We start from the raw sequence: 18,583 nt of genomic DNA on the forward strand, positions 1-18,583 counted from the left end.
TTGGGCCTCATATAAGCTGGAACCACATGGAATTATATCATCTCCTCATATCCAGCAGATTTCTCTGTGTATGCACATGTGCAGCACAAAATTGTATTAACATCAACAGTCTGCAACATGACTGTGCAACAAGGACTACAAATGTACAGAACATATCCTCCACTAGAAAGTACTATAAGGCCTTAATTTTACTCCCTTATAGATGCACACATAGACAGCTGCAGACACCATGGACACTTTATCGTTGCTATAATACTAGTTTCTACTCTGGTTAGAATCTACTTGGGGGACACATTCCCAGCATGTGCAGTAGGTCGGTATGCAGAAGACTGCCAGGCATGTGTGCTACAAGGTGTAGTGGACTACTATGTGTAGACGCAAATTTTAAGTTGCTTGTGAATATGTGTGCAGACACTTCAACATATATTTGGACAGATAATGAAATGTATGTCACACAGACCCTAGCAAACCCTTCACAGACTTTGTGTACTTACTCTAACTGGCCACTTTATTTGGTACACCTTGCTAGTAAGAAGTTGGATTCTCTTTTGCCTTCAGAACTGCCTTAATTCTTTGTGACATACTTTCAACAAGATCTTGAAAACATTCTAGACTAGAGATGGTTGTGCTGAAAAATCCCTGTAGATCAGCAGTTTCTGAAATACTCAGACTAGCCGGTCTGGCACCAACAACTATACCACGTTCAAAGTCACTTAAATCCCCCTTCTTCCCCATTCTGATGCTCGGTTTGAACTTCAGCAAGTTGTCTTGACCAGGACTACATGCCTAAATGCATTGAGTTCCAGCCATGTGATTGGCTGATTGGCTACTCGCGTTAACAAGCAATTGAACAGGTGTAATAAAGTGGTCGATGACTGTATGTTGTATCTGCAACTGTCTGTGCCGAACGACCACAAGGGAGTATAGTCAAGGACTAGGCCAGTGTTAAACTTTCCACGTCTGTGAGGGTGTGCATGATGTAATTTTGTCATCTGCCCAAATCTATGTGGAGGCTCAGAGTGGAGGCTTAACGCACATCCACATACAACCTAAAAATTTACATCTAGGCTATGAGTGCACACCCTTGGAAGTAGCCAACCTTCTGCACATGTATGGAAGAGGATTTGGATAGAAACCTTCATGTGTGGCCCAAAATTTACAATAATACAGTGGTAGTAGCATTGGGCATGCTCTGCACAGAATACTTTGATACAGCCTGTTGTGTATTCATGGAACTGAGTCCTTCAAGGAGACTGAAAAAGTAGTACAATAACAACAACTATGCATCTGCGTTGTCCACGGTTGGGCTGGATGGTGTTGGGCCCTGGACCAACAGACTGTGATAACCTCTTGGTAATCCATTAGTTTCCTCATCATTTGCTTTCTATTCTCTTACAACCCTTTCTGTTAAGTCTTTTCTGTTAATAGTTAATGGGTAAACATATAATTGCGGGACTTTCTGTGACATAGTTGACAGGTATCATAATTGACATTTTTGCTGTTTTCAGGCCTAAAATCAACATGCCTATAACCAAACACCACATAGCATTTTCAGAGAAAGATTATTCTATTATATATACAATTGAGTAAAATTGAAACAAAGTTATTTATAAAGATACTGTAGGTAACCTGTTGATATGTGATTGTGATGGCTAAGGCCACACAGCTTCATCTATAGGAAAAAAGTGTCCACTCTCACCTCAACATTTAGTTGAGTGAATTTCATTTGCACAGGTTATTTTCATTTGCAGTCAGCCACACCCCAAACAATTCATTTCACTTAATTTAAGTACACAGCACACATTTATTGGTTAATTTATCATTTATTTCTGGCCCCACACTGTATGTATGAAGTGCACACATTTATGCAGTGTGGGGCTGGTTAAAATTGTGCTTTATTTTGTATTAATCACCGTTTCTTCTTTTGAGTTACCCTGCTGGTGGGAGGTCCCTGGGACTGAGAAGAAAGGCGAGGCCAAGGGTGGAGGACACTCATAACCTGGTTGCTGCTCACTGAGCCATACCAAGACCAGCCATCTTGGAGGGGGGGGTTTAGATGTGATTAGTTTCTTTTGTATTAGTTCTAGTTAATGTCTATTGTGTTTTTCCCCTTTTGTATTATTTGGTTTGGCCAAGCCACTATATATGTTCCCTTGTGTCTCATTGTGTCAGGTCTGTTTTGTTTGTCAGTCATTTAGTTTGCTGCTGTTTTGAGTTAGGTTCTAGTTTTGTTGACCTCTTTTACAGGCCTAAACTTATGTTTGTTATTTTGTAACATTTTGGTTTTTGAAGTATATTAAAAAAAATCAGTTTTTTCAAAAAAATCTCCTGCTTCCTCCTTGCCTTGCTGGTATGGCCCTGACAGTGATAAATCCATACTACTTTATATTAAGTCTTGCCAGTCTTTTCTTCAGGAGGAAATGACATCATGTGGAGCAGGTCATGTGATCTGGAACACATTTCCTTGAGAGGTGTTTTTGTTATGAGTAGCTTAATTAAAAGTGATTTCTTGGACACAGATATAATTTGTCATTTTTGATATAAAATTTGATATTTTGCCAAAAAAGAAATATCTGTCATGATTATCTCAACAAAATAAAAAGAACACAATCAAAACAATTTCTAAAGAAGCTAATTTTTTTTTATCATTCTTTAGCTAATTAGAAGGTGGTTGTCATTAAATTTGGACGGTTATTTAGTTGACATTTTAGTGATATCCAGTCATTTTTTTTATTAATAAGTGATTGTTTCCATAATAAATAACAATGAAGTTTGTAAAGACATGATCATAATGTAAGCAAGATATATCCCATGGACTTCAAAAGTCCCTCAATTATATACTGACTCTTAGAACTGATCTAAAAAAGGAGCAGTAATTATTATTAATTAAGCATGAATACAGCCATTAGTCATAGCCTATTAACTCCTTTATCTGCCTGTATTTAACACGTATAAAGTAGGGGGCAATTGAGAAGAATATATCAAGGAGGTAAAGCTTTTAAACATCGATGGGAGGTGATTAGGGATTTAATGGCCCAGTAGTGCTTTAGAGAGCCTTAATTAGCCTCCATGCAGCAGAGCAGATAGCAGCAGCGCAGATAGCAGCAGCATTAAAGACAGATTACAGCTGAGCAGAGTTCAGAGGCAAGCATGGACTCACAGAGACACGGCGAGGCGGGGCGAGGATCAGGCTTTCTGCAGTTTCTGTCGGAGCTCTGACATTCTCGCCAACATGCCTCAAGCATGACCATAAACTGGTTTAGCTGGTGCCGAGAGGAAAAGAGTCGGTAAGAGAAAAAGTCTCGGCAGCTCCCACCTGGGCTGGAAGCTCGACGCAGCTGGAAAGAAGAGAAAACAAAACATGTTGAAGAAGCAAAATGACGGACGTAAAGTTTAACCCACGGGAGGTTTGACGAGCTGGTAGTAGCGAGGTAAGTTCATCGAAAACTTTACGGTGTTATGTAGTATTTACTGTGGAGTTTGGTGCAGTTAGCTTGACTTTTATCCGAATGCTAGGTGGCCCTGGTGAAGTTTTCTGACATGACAATCGGTCTCGGTGGGAACAAAGTGGTTTCGGATTCGGTGCTTCTATAACAGGCAGTTAGCAAATATTTAAGAGATCATTTAGTGTTTTTAAATCGTTATGGTGGCATTTCGGTGTGTGTTTTGGGTTTCCTGTCGTGTTTCCTTTCTCGTATATTAGCTCGAGTTGAAGTTGGAAATGGAGACTGGGGGTGTTTGGGGTGTTTGGCCACAGGGAGGAGCCACACCCAGAAACATCCTTCATGTGGTCAGATCCAGCTTCACTCATTCATTCTGCTCTGGTTCATCTCTTTAGGACAAATCCTGTGATAATTCCTCCATCTCTGAGCAGAGGGACATGAACCCGTAAACTCTGAGTCCTGATATTAGCTGCAGGGCTGGGTGTATTGCTCTGTTATTGTCTCTCTCATCCGGATACACTTTGTATATTCATTTGGCTATAGTCAAAGTAGTTTTCATTGACAAATCAGGAAAACATACAACAAAAACACTACAGTGACTCTTTTTTATTATTTTGAATAGCTTGAAATCATTAAGTTTAGGCTTACAGAATTTAGTCAAGAGACAAAATCATAATAAATACACTACCGTTCAGAAATATGAGTTCACCGAGTCAATTTCGTGTTTGCCATTAAAACTCACACTTTTATTCATGCACTAACATAATTGCGCAAGGGTTTACTAATCATCATTTAACCTTTCAACACGATCTAATATACTATTAGAACACAGGAGTGATGGTTGCTGGAAATGTTCCTCTGTACCCCTATGTAGCTATTCCATTAAAAATCAGCCGTTTCCAGCTGGAATAGTCATTTACCACATTAACAATGTCTAGACTGTATTTCTGATTAATTTAATATTATCTTCATTGAAACAAATGCTGTCCTTTCAAAAATAAGGACATTTCTAAGTGACCCCAGACTTTTGAATGGTTATGTAATTCGTATGAAAAACATTAAATAGTGATTGTAAATTTAAAGCTGCAACAAAAAATGTTTTTTCTTAGTTCATTATGTGTCAGAAAATGTAGAAAGTTTGACAATCACAAGTTCCCAGAGCTCACGGTGATGTCCTCAAAAGTCTTGTTTTGTTGGTAAACTGGCTAAAATCTAAAATTCAAAAAATACTGTCAGACAAGACAAAGGTAGTCAGAAAATGTATGCATTTGAGATGCTGAAACATAAGTTTCTTCTTGGATCTTTTTGCTTGAGAAGTAGGTAACTAAGTTACTGATTATGAAACTTTTGATGAATCATTTCAGCTCTGAATGAATTATTCAGACTGTCTGACCGGTGTTCTTGTGTGATTTACCTGTAGCCTTGGTAACAGTAAAACAACAGTATAGTGTGAACATTGTTTATACTGCATGCACTATACAATTGCATATAGTCATTTTTTTAAAGTTTATTTTGTAATTATTGTGTGTGTTGTTCTGTGATTTATATAGTGGTATTTTTTTTAGATATTTAATTTAGAATTCTTTAGTTCGGTTGGTATTTGTTGCATTTTTTTTCCTGCTGCTTTAAAACAAGAATTTCCCAATCTGAGATCAATCTGTTTATCTTTACAATACATTCATTGCATGTCTCCCTTTGTCCCCTAAGACAACAGTATGGCGCGTCGCTCTCAGTGTTCCAACGCAGGGGATAACCCCCTGGACCCCAACTACCTCCCTCCTCACTATCGGGAAGAGTACCGCTTGGCTATTGATGCGCTGATTGAGGAGGACTTGGAGGGATACTATCAGTTCCTGCAGAAAGCCGATACGGTGGACTTTCTGTCCACGCCTGAAATCCAGTATATTCAGAGCTCTGTTCAGGATCCTCAGCACAGCAGCCACCCTGAGCTACCTTTCCTGGAGAGCGGGGGAGATGGCTCCTCAGACACTTACTGGCCTGTTCATTCTGACCTGGACATCCCAGATTTGGACCTTGGCTGGCCTCAGCTGCTCCACTTCATCGGGCCCACAGAGGTCACCACCCTGGTCAACCCTCCTGAGCCAGACATGCCGAGTATCAAGGAGCAGGCGCGACGACTTATCAAGAACGCTCAGCAGGTTTGCCTTTCACCTTCCTCAGACTGAAATAACTAATGTTTCTTTGACGTGTTGTGCTCCTGACTGTTTTGGTTTCACGTTGGTTTTGTTTGTGGCTTTGATCTCCTCAGGTTATTGCCATAGCGATGGACATGTTTACTGATGTTGACATTTTTGCGGATATTCTCAATGCCGCAGCGAGGAACGTCGCTGTGTACATCCTTCTAGACCAACAGAATGCACATCACTTCATCAACATGGTGTCCAACTGCAGAGTAAATCTGCAGAGCATTCAAGTGAGTGCATATTCTTTATACTGCATTTTGCTGCAGGCACTGTAACAGATCTGTATTTTAATTTACATGCTTTAATGAACAACAGCAAAGGCTGCTTACACCTGTGAATTCCATTCCCAAGTCAGCATTTGACACATCTGCTGTTTTGTTGCATGTACTGTATTCATTTGTATTGATCTGTTGCTCAAAATAGTCCCCAAAGAATACTCTATTTACTCCTGTTTAATGAAATTATGAATGTAGCATTTATTTCAAAATTTAGCAGTATATTTTCAAGTTGTTTTGCAAGATGTTTCGTCTTCAGTTGGAATGAATCGTCTCTACAGACAGGGTGTGGAAGTTGGAAAGTACGGCGAGGCTGGAACATTGTTGGGTTTTTTTTTGTAGAATTTGCTGACCGTATCACAGATTTTACCTCAGGGGCATATTGTCAAAGATACGCACAAGTACAGTAGGTTCAGCCCAGTCATTGATAGTGGAGATTTCATTACAAAAGTAAGATAAATTTCTGAGCCACCCTTTTTAAACATCTCTGTTTGGAAATATTTCGTTCTATAAAGTCTCAACTGCCTCAGGAGAATTAATTTTAGAAATTTGCAGAAGCTGTTACTGTTATTAGACAAAACCAGTTGGTGGTATTTTTGCTTGTCTGAAATGTAGATCTTGTTTGTAATTGCTTTACATGCTGTATGTTATGTGTTTGCTTCCACTGTGTGCATACTGTTGTGCTTCTTGCTTGTACCAGTAACTCTATGTTGTTATCCTTTTTAATGTTGCCATCTGAAAAAATCTGGCACATTCACATCATATCACATTGCCCTTGATTATTATTTATAGTACCTGGTATGTAACAAGATAGAAGTATTTTTTTGCATGAATAGAAATCACATGAACTGCATATCACTGCCAAGGGGAATTTGAATTAGAGTGTAGCCATTTTATATAACCTGAGCTCAGTAGTGCTAATGCAATGCTGCCACCTAGATGCCACCTGAGATGCATTCATTTTTGGCTTATGTCATGTGTATCTTGCAGTTTTTACGCGTGAGAACTGTGTCTGGCATCACGTATCAGTGCCGCTCAGGAAAAACCTTTAAAGGTCAAATGATGGATCGCTTTTTGCTGACTGACTGCAGAGCTGTGCTGAGCGGAAATTACAGGTGAGGCCATTTAGACTGGTAGCTCTACACAACAAAAGGATGCGAGTTTTAATTGAGATTTGAAAGTGTAAATGTATTCAGTTTGTATCCGTTTGTCTAAAAAGTTAGATGAGTTAAATGAATGTATTAATTCACACTTATTGTCATGTGTTTGTCCAGCTTCATGTGGTCTTTTGAAAAGCTGCACCGCTGTATGGCACACCTGTTCCTTGGACAGCTGGTAACAACCTTTGATGAAGAGTTTCGGATTCTGTTTGCTCAGTCCCAACCGCTAATAATTGAAAATGTACTTCCTCCAATGGAAGATTTAAGCCTTTTACAAAAGAGGCAATACCCAAGTGAAAGAACTGCACTGTACAGAGATAACAGAAAGTTTCTCTCAGTGGATACTGGTTATCCTGATGAATTGGCAAGACATTCCTATGAGGATCGAATGGATGGGGATTGGAGGATGAAACCCCTTAAAAGGCAGGATTCGCTGCGTGGCCCTGCAGACATGTACAGTCGGTTTCCTCCTCACCAATCGCGCATGGATCCGCCTTATGATCAAGGTCCCTCTAGGGTTCCCATGATCGACAACCCTGCTTTTAAACGCCACTCTTACGCTGAGGGTGGTCGTGGGAGATACTCTTTCCCATTCCTGCAGCAACAGGCAATGCCAGACTCCGAGGCTCAGGGAAGGCATTTTCACAGAGGGCAGCAGCCTTATCCGGGACCAGGAATGGGACCTGGACCAGGACCCGAACCGGATTGTAGTGGCTATGACAAGTTCTGGAACCAAGACTTTCATACAGCAGATCAGTACACTGAACCTGGTTTACCACAAGATATCCCACTATCTGATAACTTTGACCCCATTCGTAACTATTTATCATCCACCAGAAATCTAGACTTTGACCAGAGCTCAGATAAGTTACCACCTGCAGCAGATTTGCCTTTTAATTCATCGCAACCTAGAAGACTGAGCTTAGGCCAGCCATATGCCTGTCAGACCTCTCCCACTCCCTCAAACCCGACTGATCAGAAACAATTTTTTCAAGAGCCTGCCGCCGACCGTAAGGATCCTATGGTGAAACGTGGCCTGAGGAACTGGAGGATTAGCTCATACCTCAGTGCATATGATAACCCAGATGATGAAGACCTGCCGATGGCAGCAATTCAGGCACCAGATCCTTTTGAGCAGAGCTCTAACCCCACACAGCCAACACCAGGCATAGACCTAACAGTTCCTAAAATACCTAATGTCAGAGAGTTCAAGGTTCCTGCAGTGCCTAGGGCAAGTCAGATTCCCAATTATGCCAAAACAGCTGCCAGAGAACAACCAAAGAAACTGCCTGATGAACCTGCTGCAGTGGGAACAGAAATCAAAACAACACCGACATCTTCAGAATCATCGTCCACAACTGAAGTGGTAAGGGCAGAGGAGGCAGAACAAAAGGAGACGACAACTGCCGGTCTTCAAAGGAACGAGTCTTTCCGTAGGAAATACAATGCTGCAGTTCCAAGGAGCTCCAGGTTAAGATCCTCTCTGATATTCAGCTCTCTGGACCAACAGACTCCTCAGGATCCCAAAACTGCTGCTCCAGATCAACAAGATGAGGAAGGTGACAAAAAAGAAGCTGAACCAACAAAACTGCCTTTTGTTTCTCAGGTTTTGGGACAAAGGAGGAGGGAACCTTTTGAATTGAGTCGTTACATAAAGTCATCCACAGAATCATCCAGACCAGATGATGGAGACAGTAAATTGGACAGTAAAGATTCATCCAATGAAGACAGCTTGAACAATCTTTCACAAAAACCTGCAAAACAGGAGCCATTAAAACTGCCAGATGCAGAGCAAGGTAATCTTTCACCATCTATGCCTCGATCCAAGCCTTCTGAAGCGGAGCTACCGGTACAACCACCTCAACCATTACTCCCCAGTTCATTGTTTGTAGACATGAGTGATCCTGATAATAGGCTCATGTTTTTCAAAGAGCTGGCAGCAAAACGTAAAGCCGCTAAAGCTGCAGAGGCTGAAAAGAGTAAAGAAAAGCCTCAGGTGAAACCATCAGTCGATCTGAAAACCAACACCGATGTTAAAAAGGATGAACCTTCAGCAAAAGAAACCATTGCTCCAACATCTGAGAGCATATTAGAAAAGAAACCTGCTGCAGAGGGTGCAGGAAAAATGGCATCAACAGATGCCTGTGGGTCAGTTAGTCAGCCTGTAGTCGCCAGTGAAAAGAGTGACAAGCAGGACAGTCCTGTTCAAACCTCCCAAAGCTGTAAACCAGAGCAAACCAAAGTTTCAGCTGATTCAGGGATGAAAGAGCTGGAGAACAACCAGTCAGCAGTCACTCTTCCTGTTTCTTCAAAAACGGAAGCCCCTCAGAGCAAAACACCACATCTGTCAAATCCTGCTATAAAAGAGAGTAGCCACAGACACCCACCCACACCAACTAATGCTGCTCATGTTTCCTCTCTTGTACAAGGAACTGCTGAAAGTGAAAGCCCAAGCCTTGATCCTACCTCAAAGGAGTCTAATTCAATTACTCCCAGTTCAGTAGCGGTAACATCATCCTCTTTGTTGGGTTCTAACACTCAGTCAGTTCAGTTAGAAACCAGCATCTGTTCTCTTCCATCTGAACAAGACACTAGATCAGAGATTAGCTCCTCAAGCCCACCAGTGCAAAGCTCTTCCTCTGATCACACTCTGCAAGATGCCTTATCCTCTAGTTTGCCCACTCTTTCCAGTACAGAAGACCCCAAGTCCCCGAAAATTATCCCAGAAGATTCCAGTTCTACCCCTGCCTCCAACATATCTCCAAATCTTGATGAAACAGAACCACAGGGATCTGTCACTTCCTCACTTCAGGAATCATCCCAATCAGCTGAGGAAACATCACAAAAATCTGAGAATCTGAGTCACCAAACCCATGTAGATTCTGCTGTCCAATTGTCATCTTCAGAGACCCCTTCACAAGTTGAATCTACCCACATGGAAATGGATAGTTCTCCTGATGCCTGTGCTGCTGGTTCAGAGCCAAATGAATCCTCCTTAGAGTCCACCACAAAGACAAACTCTGGAGAAGTTTCTACTACTGTACCTTCAGCAAAAGAATCCAAACAGGATACTTCTGAATCAGACAAAGCTGTTTCTGAATCAGAAAAGGGTGTTTCAGAATCTGACAAAGATGCTTCTGAATCAGAACCAAGGACTGTTTCAGAGGAATCTGAGGTTCTTGCATCATCAGAGGATGTTAAAGATGACAGCATATCTCCTAGTTGTACTTCAGCTGAGTCAGGTTTACTCAGTCTTTCTAGTCCGGAAAGCCCTCCATCCAAAACTGATTTAAAAGAGACTGTTACTCCTATAACCACTCCAGCAGACACTGCACGTGAGCGTTTGCCATCAGAAACAAGCTCATCTGCCAATACAGATGGAACTTCTAATGACTCTCAATCAGAGGCAGCATCTCCTAAAGATGCACCAGTACAAGTCACCCCTCCCTCTGACTTTAAGTTGACAGGACTGGATGCACCTACTCCTCCTAAAGAAGTATCATGTTCTTCTCCTTTGTCTGAGTCGGTTGGATCTGTTTTGTCCCCTTTAACTAAAAACACAGAAACTGACGTGTCTGCTTTGTCCAGTCCCTCAAATACAAAATCCCTTCCCAGTGAAACTCCATCAGAATCAGATACAGCTCCACTTCACGAATCAACTAAATCTCCCTCCAACCCAACTGGACCTGTTCCAACAGACTCTGATCTACCATCCAAAACACCTGAATTGGTGACTTCAGAAAGCCAAACCTCAGAGCAGCCTGTACCTGCTGAAACTAGTACAACTGAGCCTGAAATATTGGACACAAGTGAGAAAAAATCTGATACTGAGGACACAAATAAGATCGATAAAAGTAGCACCCAGGAGTCTGTCAACAGTGATAAACCAAACGACCAACTCAAGCAAAATAACTGCTCTGAATCAACAGAGATCACATCCAAGCAGCCAAAAACAAGCCAGTCTCGCTACCACTCATCAACAGCCAACGTGCTCTCAAGCAGCAACCTGAGAGACGACACAAAACTGCTTCTAGAGCAGATTTCTGTAAATAGGAATGAGGTTACCAAAGAGTCTCCTGTTACCAAAGAGTCTCCTGTCACTGATGACGAGAAAGAAGACGAAGCTGACAAAAATGCCAAAAAAGAAAGAGGATACAGGACTTTTAGCAGAGTGCCGACTAAGCCGACCCCAGAACGTGAGAAGCTGCTGGAGAGGATCCAGAGCATGAGGAAGGAGAGGAAAGTTTACAGTCGATTTGAGGTGAGAATATATTACCAGTATTGGCATTACCAGTTGAAATACACATTTTGTAGCCTCTGCAGTAAATCATTTTGTGTCTCTTACTTTGACAGATGGCACCGTAAATGGGATCCAAAGAAGACAAACAGTGGATATTGAATGTTTACAAAGAAGTGAAATCAGATGAGAAGCTGAAATGGAAATGGTGACATTCCATCCATCCATCAATCCTCTATACACCGCTTTATCCTCACTAGGGTCGCGCTGGAGCCTATCCCAGCTGACTCGGGTGAAGGCAGGGGACACCCTGGACAGGTCACCAGTCTGTCACAGGGCTACATATACAGACAATCACACTCACACCTACAGGCAATTTAGAGTCATCAATTAACTTTTTGTCATCGATTAACTCTCCGGAGTGCCCGGAGAAAACCCACGCATGCACAGGGAGAACATGCAAACTCCATGCAGAAAGATCCCAGGCCCACCCCGGGATTCAAACTGGGATCTTCTCTCTGCAAGGCGAAAGTGCTAACCACTACGCTCCTATGGTGACATTTCTCTTTGGGATTTCTCTTTGGGTGCTCAACAAACAAGCCTCATTATGCACAGAAGAGTAAGAAGATTGGAGACGCTGGACTTTAAAGGGTAAAAATATCAGCACTAAAAAGTCGTGTTCAACAAAGGGCTTCTGTGGTTGTGGTCACTACCAGGGTGAAATGTTCACGAACTGAGACTACATTTATGTGACCAACCATGTTTTTACTGACTGCATGGGTAAAGTGCAATGTGTGCAACAGAGTTTCTGTGAAGAAGCTTATTTTTTGCAACACTGACAGCAATGTCTGCTGGTCTAAAGACCTGTGATGTTAAAGTGTAACAGGAAACGTTTAATGTGGTCAGAGTCTGTACAACTGTAATACACTGCTGTTTGTATCATAGTATTTCACAATCATGTTAAACAAAGATGTTATTTACATATATTTTTAAACAAGTGGATATGTACGCTAACTTCCATCCACGCTTGTGTAAATAAACTGCAATTTTAATCAAAATTATATTTAAAAAAAACTGAGATTGAAACTGAACAGCAGCTTAAAATGATGTGCTTTCAATATTAATGTGTAAATCATACTGTATGTGTAGTTTTTTGTTTGTGTTAATGAACACAGGAGTCATTGAGGTTTAATGTCAGTTTTCCAAGCTGCATCTGGTTGCCTTAAAGCAGGGATGTCAAACTCATTCCACAAAGGGCTGGCGTGGCTGCAGGTTTTTGTTCCAACTAAGCAGCATCATACCAGACCTGACTCATTTAATCAACCGATCTCAGTCTGCAGACAGGTGATTGGTCAGACTGTGTGTTCTAGGCTACAGCATTTAGTTCCAACATATCTACAGCACACAGTCTGACCAATCACCAGTCTGGAGACTGAGCTCGGTTGATTAAATGAGTCACGTCTGGTATGATGCTGCTTAGTTGGAACAAAAACCTGCAGCCACACCGGCCCTTTGTGGAATGAGTTTGACATCCCTGCCTTAAAGGGTCCGACAATGCAAATCACCCAAAGCATTTTCATTCGAATGATTAGTTAAACACAAAATATAAAGCTTTTTAAGTGTATTTTTTACCATGTAAAGCCAAAGCTACCTACAAATGTTTTTTTTTTTGGTAATATGCTGGAACCAACCTTACAATTGTCTTAAAATGCCTCTGACAAACCAGTGTTTAAATGACAACTTTACTATATTTACATAACAATATGTAAACTTGTGCCTTTTTAAAGTTACAGTTTTACAGATTCATGATATGCGTCTTCAGTAGCAGTTGTAAATAAAATTTCTTAAACGTGTGAGCTGTTTTTTTTTGACACTGCAATATGATACTTTGTTGTCCTTATCCTGCATATGTCAGAAGATGAAACCTTTACAATTTAGAAACTGAAAGCTGGAATACCCAGGTTTTAATGAGGAAATAGATGACATGTTAGTATGTGGTTTATTTCACATTTGTGTTAATTTCTAGATAAGTGTAAACCACTATAAGGTACTGTTCTTTACAGGTTGACGTTCTGTATGTTGTTTTGCTCATTGTTGCTGGTGTATTCGGAGTGGGTCAGTCTTCACATCCAAAATCATTTGAAGAGATTGAGTAGCCAGTTTGATTCTTTTAGTTGGGTCTAGTGTTGGTGCAGCTCTTGTTTGATGGATAACGGACACCGGTACTCCCTCCTGACTGGTTGGCATCTTGTTCATTAATAAGATAAAATGTCTCCATCATATTTGCATGTGCCCCGCTGGACCATTGTCCAGCGGGGCACATGCAAATATGATGGAGACATTTTAATCTAAGGAGTGCCTTGTTTCAAAAGATTTTTCTCCCTCTTTGTATGCTCTCCTCCCACAGGTACTACCAAGGTACCTGGTTGTCTGATTGATTGGTTCATTATGAATAACCATTAGAGCATAGCCCAACACCAACCAAAAGTTCAGAACCGACACATCCACATTTAATAATGCCTGGTTGGAATCTCAATCTGGGATCCAAACAATATGTACTTATTGATTTCTCAGTGTTGCAAGCAGAGCGATTAATAGCTTTTAATTGGAAGAAAACTTCTGCACTTACAATTCATGCTTTGATAAAGATATGGCACAATGTAAGTCAAGGGAGAGAATAACATTTATTTTAAAAGGCAAATTGGAAGTCTATGAGTCAGTCCATAAGGAGTGATGACATAAAAGAGCTTCTAAAAGAGGGAAACCCACCTATGCAACCTGGGTTTTAAAAGGATGATGTTGGCACTGACATGCTGGGTTCAGTTGTTCATTGACTTGTGGTTCTTTGAACTAAGTTCCAGAAAGCAGCTGAACTGGTGCAGCTAATTAAATGAGAAAAATGTCTGTACAGATGGGTGACAAATTGAAAGAAAAATCAAAATAAAGTGTCTTAGTGACACCATGTGCCACTAGAGCATCTTCAGTGCTCCATAGGCATTTATAATTGAAATCTGTGAAACCCTATGGTGGTGGTGGAGAGTACTGTTCATTGGTTCAAAATCTCCAATCTGTGTTCAACTTGGTTGTGATCTGATGTGTGGAAGAATTGTATTACACAGCCTCAGGGCCGGCCGCTGGCATAAACACTCTATGCCGTTGTTTATAGCCACATCCACTAGAGGGGGCCACACCACAATAAGTGTGTGATCCGCATTTTGTCCCTGTCTTCATGGGCGTAACGGACGCGGGGTACGCGTGGGACGTGTCCCCCGCACTTTCCACATCTGTCCCCTCTGTCCCCCCGCACTTTTTTCAGCCGTTACAACAGCTAAACCCGTTATTAGCATCCAGTAACGTGTTTTCCCGAGCCGTCTTTGAATGCACCATGAGCGCATGCTAACGCAGGTGTTCCACAGGAGACGTGCTGCTGTGCTGAGCAGTGCTGAACGTGCGTCTGGAGTAATGTTTAGCAAACCAGCCAGAGCTAGCAAGAAGCAAAAAACTTTACACATTTTTTTCCAAACCATGTAAGTTGTGTGACCTTGTTGGATGCAAACAATGTTGGACTTGTTAGCTAAATGATGACAAGGTAAAACGTGGCAATATATCAATATGTTAAGCTAGTTAACAATAATTCAAATGTGGTTGCCTCTGTTACATTACTGCTAATTAGTTTATTCTTGGAATAAACCCAGTCCTCTTTCATTTCTGGGCAGAAGATGTGCTCACAATTGATCTCCATGTATTTAAGTCTTTTGGTCCCAAAAGAGGAGAGTCAGGGAGGAGAAAAAAGAATAGGCTATCTATGGTATAAATTTACAACTATTTTTTACTCCTTCTCTTTCTAATTCTATCTCAGAATTTTGATTTTCAGATTTTTTAATGATTATTTCCGTAACAAAGAGCAGAGTCAGGCAGGAGATGGACCAGAGGCGGCGGCCAGCAGTAATGTTGACCATGCAGGGTCTGCAGAGGTGAAAAAAATATCTATCTATGGATTAAAGTGATTTTGAGGTTAAATTCTACTGCAATTTTTACTCTTCCTAATGCTATTTCAGAATTTTTCTTACCACATTTTTTATGTTTATTGCCATAACAGAAAGAGCAGAGTCAGGGAGGAGATGGATCAGAGGCCAGCAGCAGGGACAAGGATGTCGGGTCTTTACAGGTAAGGAGAGATTATAACTTCCTGAAAATAAGATATCTATTGCAGGGAGAAACCAGGCAGTACTGATCATTTCATGTTCAGTGTTTGGCACCTTTGGCTACTCGTCCAGTAGATGTTGAAGGGACATTGTTGTCAACTCAACTAGAGTTTGGCCACTAAAACTTTAGATTTTATAGTTTAAAGTTTTATATTTTATAGTTTAAAGAACTAGCCTAGTTGGTCCCCTGGTATTGTACTGTGGCTGTTAGGGATTATGTGGTTCTTTAGCCACTAAGGACGGTGCAATTAAATGTAAGAGAATGATAAATCACTCTGAAAAATTTGTCCCCCTCACTTCTGAGATAGTGGTTACGCCCATGCCTGTCTTTATTCCAATAAAACATAAATCATCATGGTAACATATCAATTTAAACTGGCTTATTAGAAAACTATACGGGAAAAATACAGGAAAGACAAAATAAACCAGCAGTCAGTTGGTGACTCCATGCTTCATGCGTAAGTTAGGCTACTGTGACACCACGGCACCGTTTCAAACTTGATCGATTACACTGGTCTGGAGAAGCCACAGATGGAAAAGCAGTAGCACTAGAGATGGCATCATGGCTCCAAAAAGGAAGTTCAGGAGTGGGCTGAATATCTGCTGTTAATCATGTGCATGTGTATTTTAACCCAATTACAAGCTGTGCACGTGATTTGGTAGTTGCCCTGTGCATGTTTTGGGGCCACAAAAAAAATCTTGCTTAGGGCCACCAAAGTCCTAGGGCCAGCCCTGGGACGAGATAGAAACATTTACTTTCATTACTGATGTTGTCCAGTTTTAATAAAGTTCATGCTACTTTTATAAAATGATGAAAGTGAATACATTGTATTTGTGTGATCTGTGTTTGATATCTGTCTTTTCTCCGGTCATCCAGATGTTCAGAGGGAGGTGATGCCACATCTGGTCCAGCTGATGGAAAGTCTTGAAGTTCTCTGACTGAAGATGATCCTCTGACTGGATTTAAGGTTCAGATGCTCAGGAACAAACTCCAGCAATGAGCCATCAGGGAAGCTTTAGGTTTATTAAATGTTGCTATGAAGGTATCGCTGTTTTTCTTTGTGAATGCAATGTGGTCCAACTGAAACTTGAACTAGAGCTTAGAAGTAAATCCTTCCATCTGACAGGATTTAGTTGCATTAATAATCTCATAACGTTCTAATTTTCATCCCAGTCTTGGTTGGAAATAGAATCTCTGTATTGATTCGGGTAAAAACTGAACTTCACGGCATGTTGGAGCAAAACAAGCAGATGAAAAGTGTGATGGCGTTGGGTTGTCAGACCGTAATGTTGCAGCTCAAAGCAGCTTTTCTATCTCAGTTCATTCTGACATTCAGCTCTGAATCTACAGCAGATCCAGTTGATGGTGATCCATGCTGTGGAAGTCTCACATCTCCTCATTTAATGACACTGTTTTTTCACCCACACTTTATTTAATAAAAGTCCCATTTAGTTTTTATGAGGAATGTGACGTTTTAATTTCTCTGTGAATAACTGCAGTCTAGTGGAACAGCTGGAGTTGTAACATCTGTCCTGATATTGATCATGAAGTACTGATCAGAATACTTTTGGTTAGCAGTCATCCCTGAAGTTTTACATGAAAAAATCTTTACTTGTGTTGTGAACTTTGGTAAGAAGCAGAAACTTTAGCGTTGCCACGGATCCATGGGTGTTAAATTCAGTCCATGTTTCATTTTGGGATGCAGTCCAGCAGATGACTTTGTTTTTACTGACAGCTACCATTCAGTCGGAGATATTAAGAATAAATAAATGTGCATAATGTGGAAATGAACAGATTTTATTTTTATTTATTCCTACAGCTGCCACAGTCAAAGTTCCAGAATGTGGAGGAATTTAATCTCACGATGACAGACAATGAATATGATCTGAAAGTCGGGTTATTGTTGTTTATCAGCACAATACAGAAAGATTGTCAGAAATATTCCAGTTAAGAATATCATGATTTATGCAAATTTACCTCAGTAACGTGAATGTTCAGGTTACGATCGTGCAATGATATTTGTTACATAAGTTCAGCTGATTATAGTTTATGACTCTGCACTAAATATTATTTAAATTTACATTATAATATTTAGGGTCAGACCCTGCAGTATTGAGATTAAGAAATCAAATCTTCTATAAAATGTAAATACACTGAACTCATTTGGATATACAGGGTGACACAAAAAACAGGAACCTTTTAACAATCCAATAAAACCAAGAGTGATGGAAGAAAAAATATTTTATTCATAGTAATTGAAACCTTAAAACATGCCATTTAAGAAACAATGATGGAATTTTCATTTTTTAAGAATTACTTCCTGTAGATGGCGTCCTCCTGTACGAATGCATTCTTGAAATCTGGGGCATTTGACTTCATGTTTCCACGTGTTTGGAGCTGCATTTATTCCACAGATTTAACTTTTGTTCCAGTGAAAATGATCCATCAGCAGATCATTTGCACTGTAACAAAAGTAAATCTGCACCCAGTTAATGACAAACACGAGTGGAGCTGTTGAAGGCAGGACAAGGGACTGTGGGACTGCGGAAGATGCTGGAGCTGAAGTGTCAGCGTGTGATCCACCGTCACGGACAGAATCATCAAAATTGATGTGCTTCCAAAAGTGTGAGTGATGTGTGATGAGATCTAAAAAAGTGTATAAATAGAAAAGGCTGTTATTGTGGTGATTTCATGAAGCATTTTCAAACAGTGATTGAGCTCCATTTGAGAACAGTCAGAACTGCTGGATGTAAATATATATAAAAAAATAAAATAAAATTGTGAGGCACAAGTTTGACCTTACAGTAGCCACCTACGGGGATTGACTCAGTTGCCGGCCGGCTTCAGACGATTCTCTTGACATGAAGAGTCCCACGGGATCTTTCTTTCTCAGCAGCTAAGGTATAGGTCAAACTCGCCTCAGATTCAAATATGGCATTCCAGCTGTATTTATAGTCAACTGACCGGATGTTGGTCTCACTCATGGTGTCCTCCAGTTGTTTGGAGGCATTTCCATGTGTGACACAATCTCCCAGGAAAACCTGACCACCCCACGGTG

General features: G+C 40.8%; 1 protein-coding gene and 1 long non-coding RNA gene across 2 annotated transcripts; both read left to right on the forward strand.

The window, feature by feature from the left end:
* The first annotated feature begins 3,018 nt into the window (after positions 1–3,018).
* Positions 3,019–13,172, forward strand: fam83ha (family with sequence similarity 83 member Ha). Its single transcript, XM_022207239.2, has 6 exons — positions 3,019–3,431; positions 5,151–5,602; positions 5,713–5,877; positions 6,913–7,037; positions 7,197–11,343; positions 11,436–13,172. The coding sequence occupies exons 2-6, from the start codon at positions 5,159–5,161 to the stop codon at positions 11,445–11,447; spliced, it is 4,893 nt and encodes a 1,630-aa protein (XP_022062931.2). The 5' UTR covers positions 3,019–3,431; positions 5,151–5,158; the 3' UTR covers positions 11,448–13,172.
* Positions 13,173–15,119: 1,947 nt separating this feature from the next.
* LOC127537607 (uncharacterized) lies at positions 15,120–17,316 on the forward strand. The gene is made up of 2 exons (XR_007947324.1): positions 15,120–15,487; positions 16,402–17,316. It is a non-coding gene; the product is annotated as an uncharacterized LOC127537607 (long non-coding RNA).
* The last annotated feature ends 1,267 nt before the right edge of the window (positions 17,317–18,583 follow it).

The sequence above is a fragment of the Acanthochromis polyacanthus genome, chromosome 15, assembly GCF_021347895.1.
Source record: "Acanthochromis polyacanthus isolate Apoly-LR-REF ecotype Palm Island chromosome 15, KAUST_Apoly_ChrSc, whole genome shotgun sequence".
NCBI lineage: Eukaryota > Metazoa > Chordata > Actinopteri > Pomacentridae > Acanthochromis > Acanthochromis polyacanthus.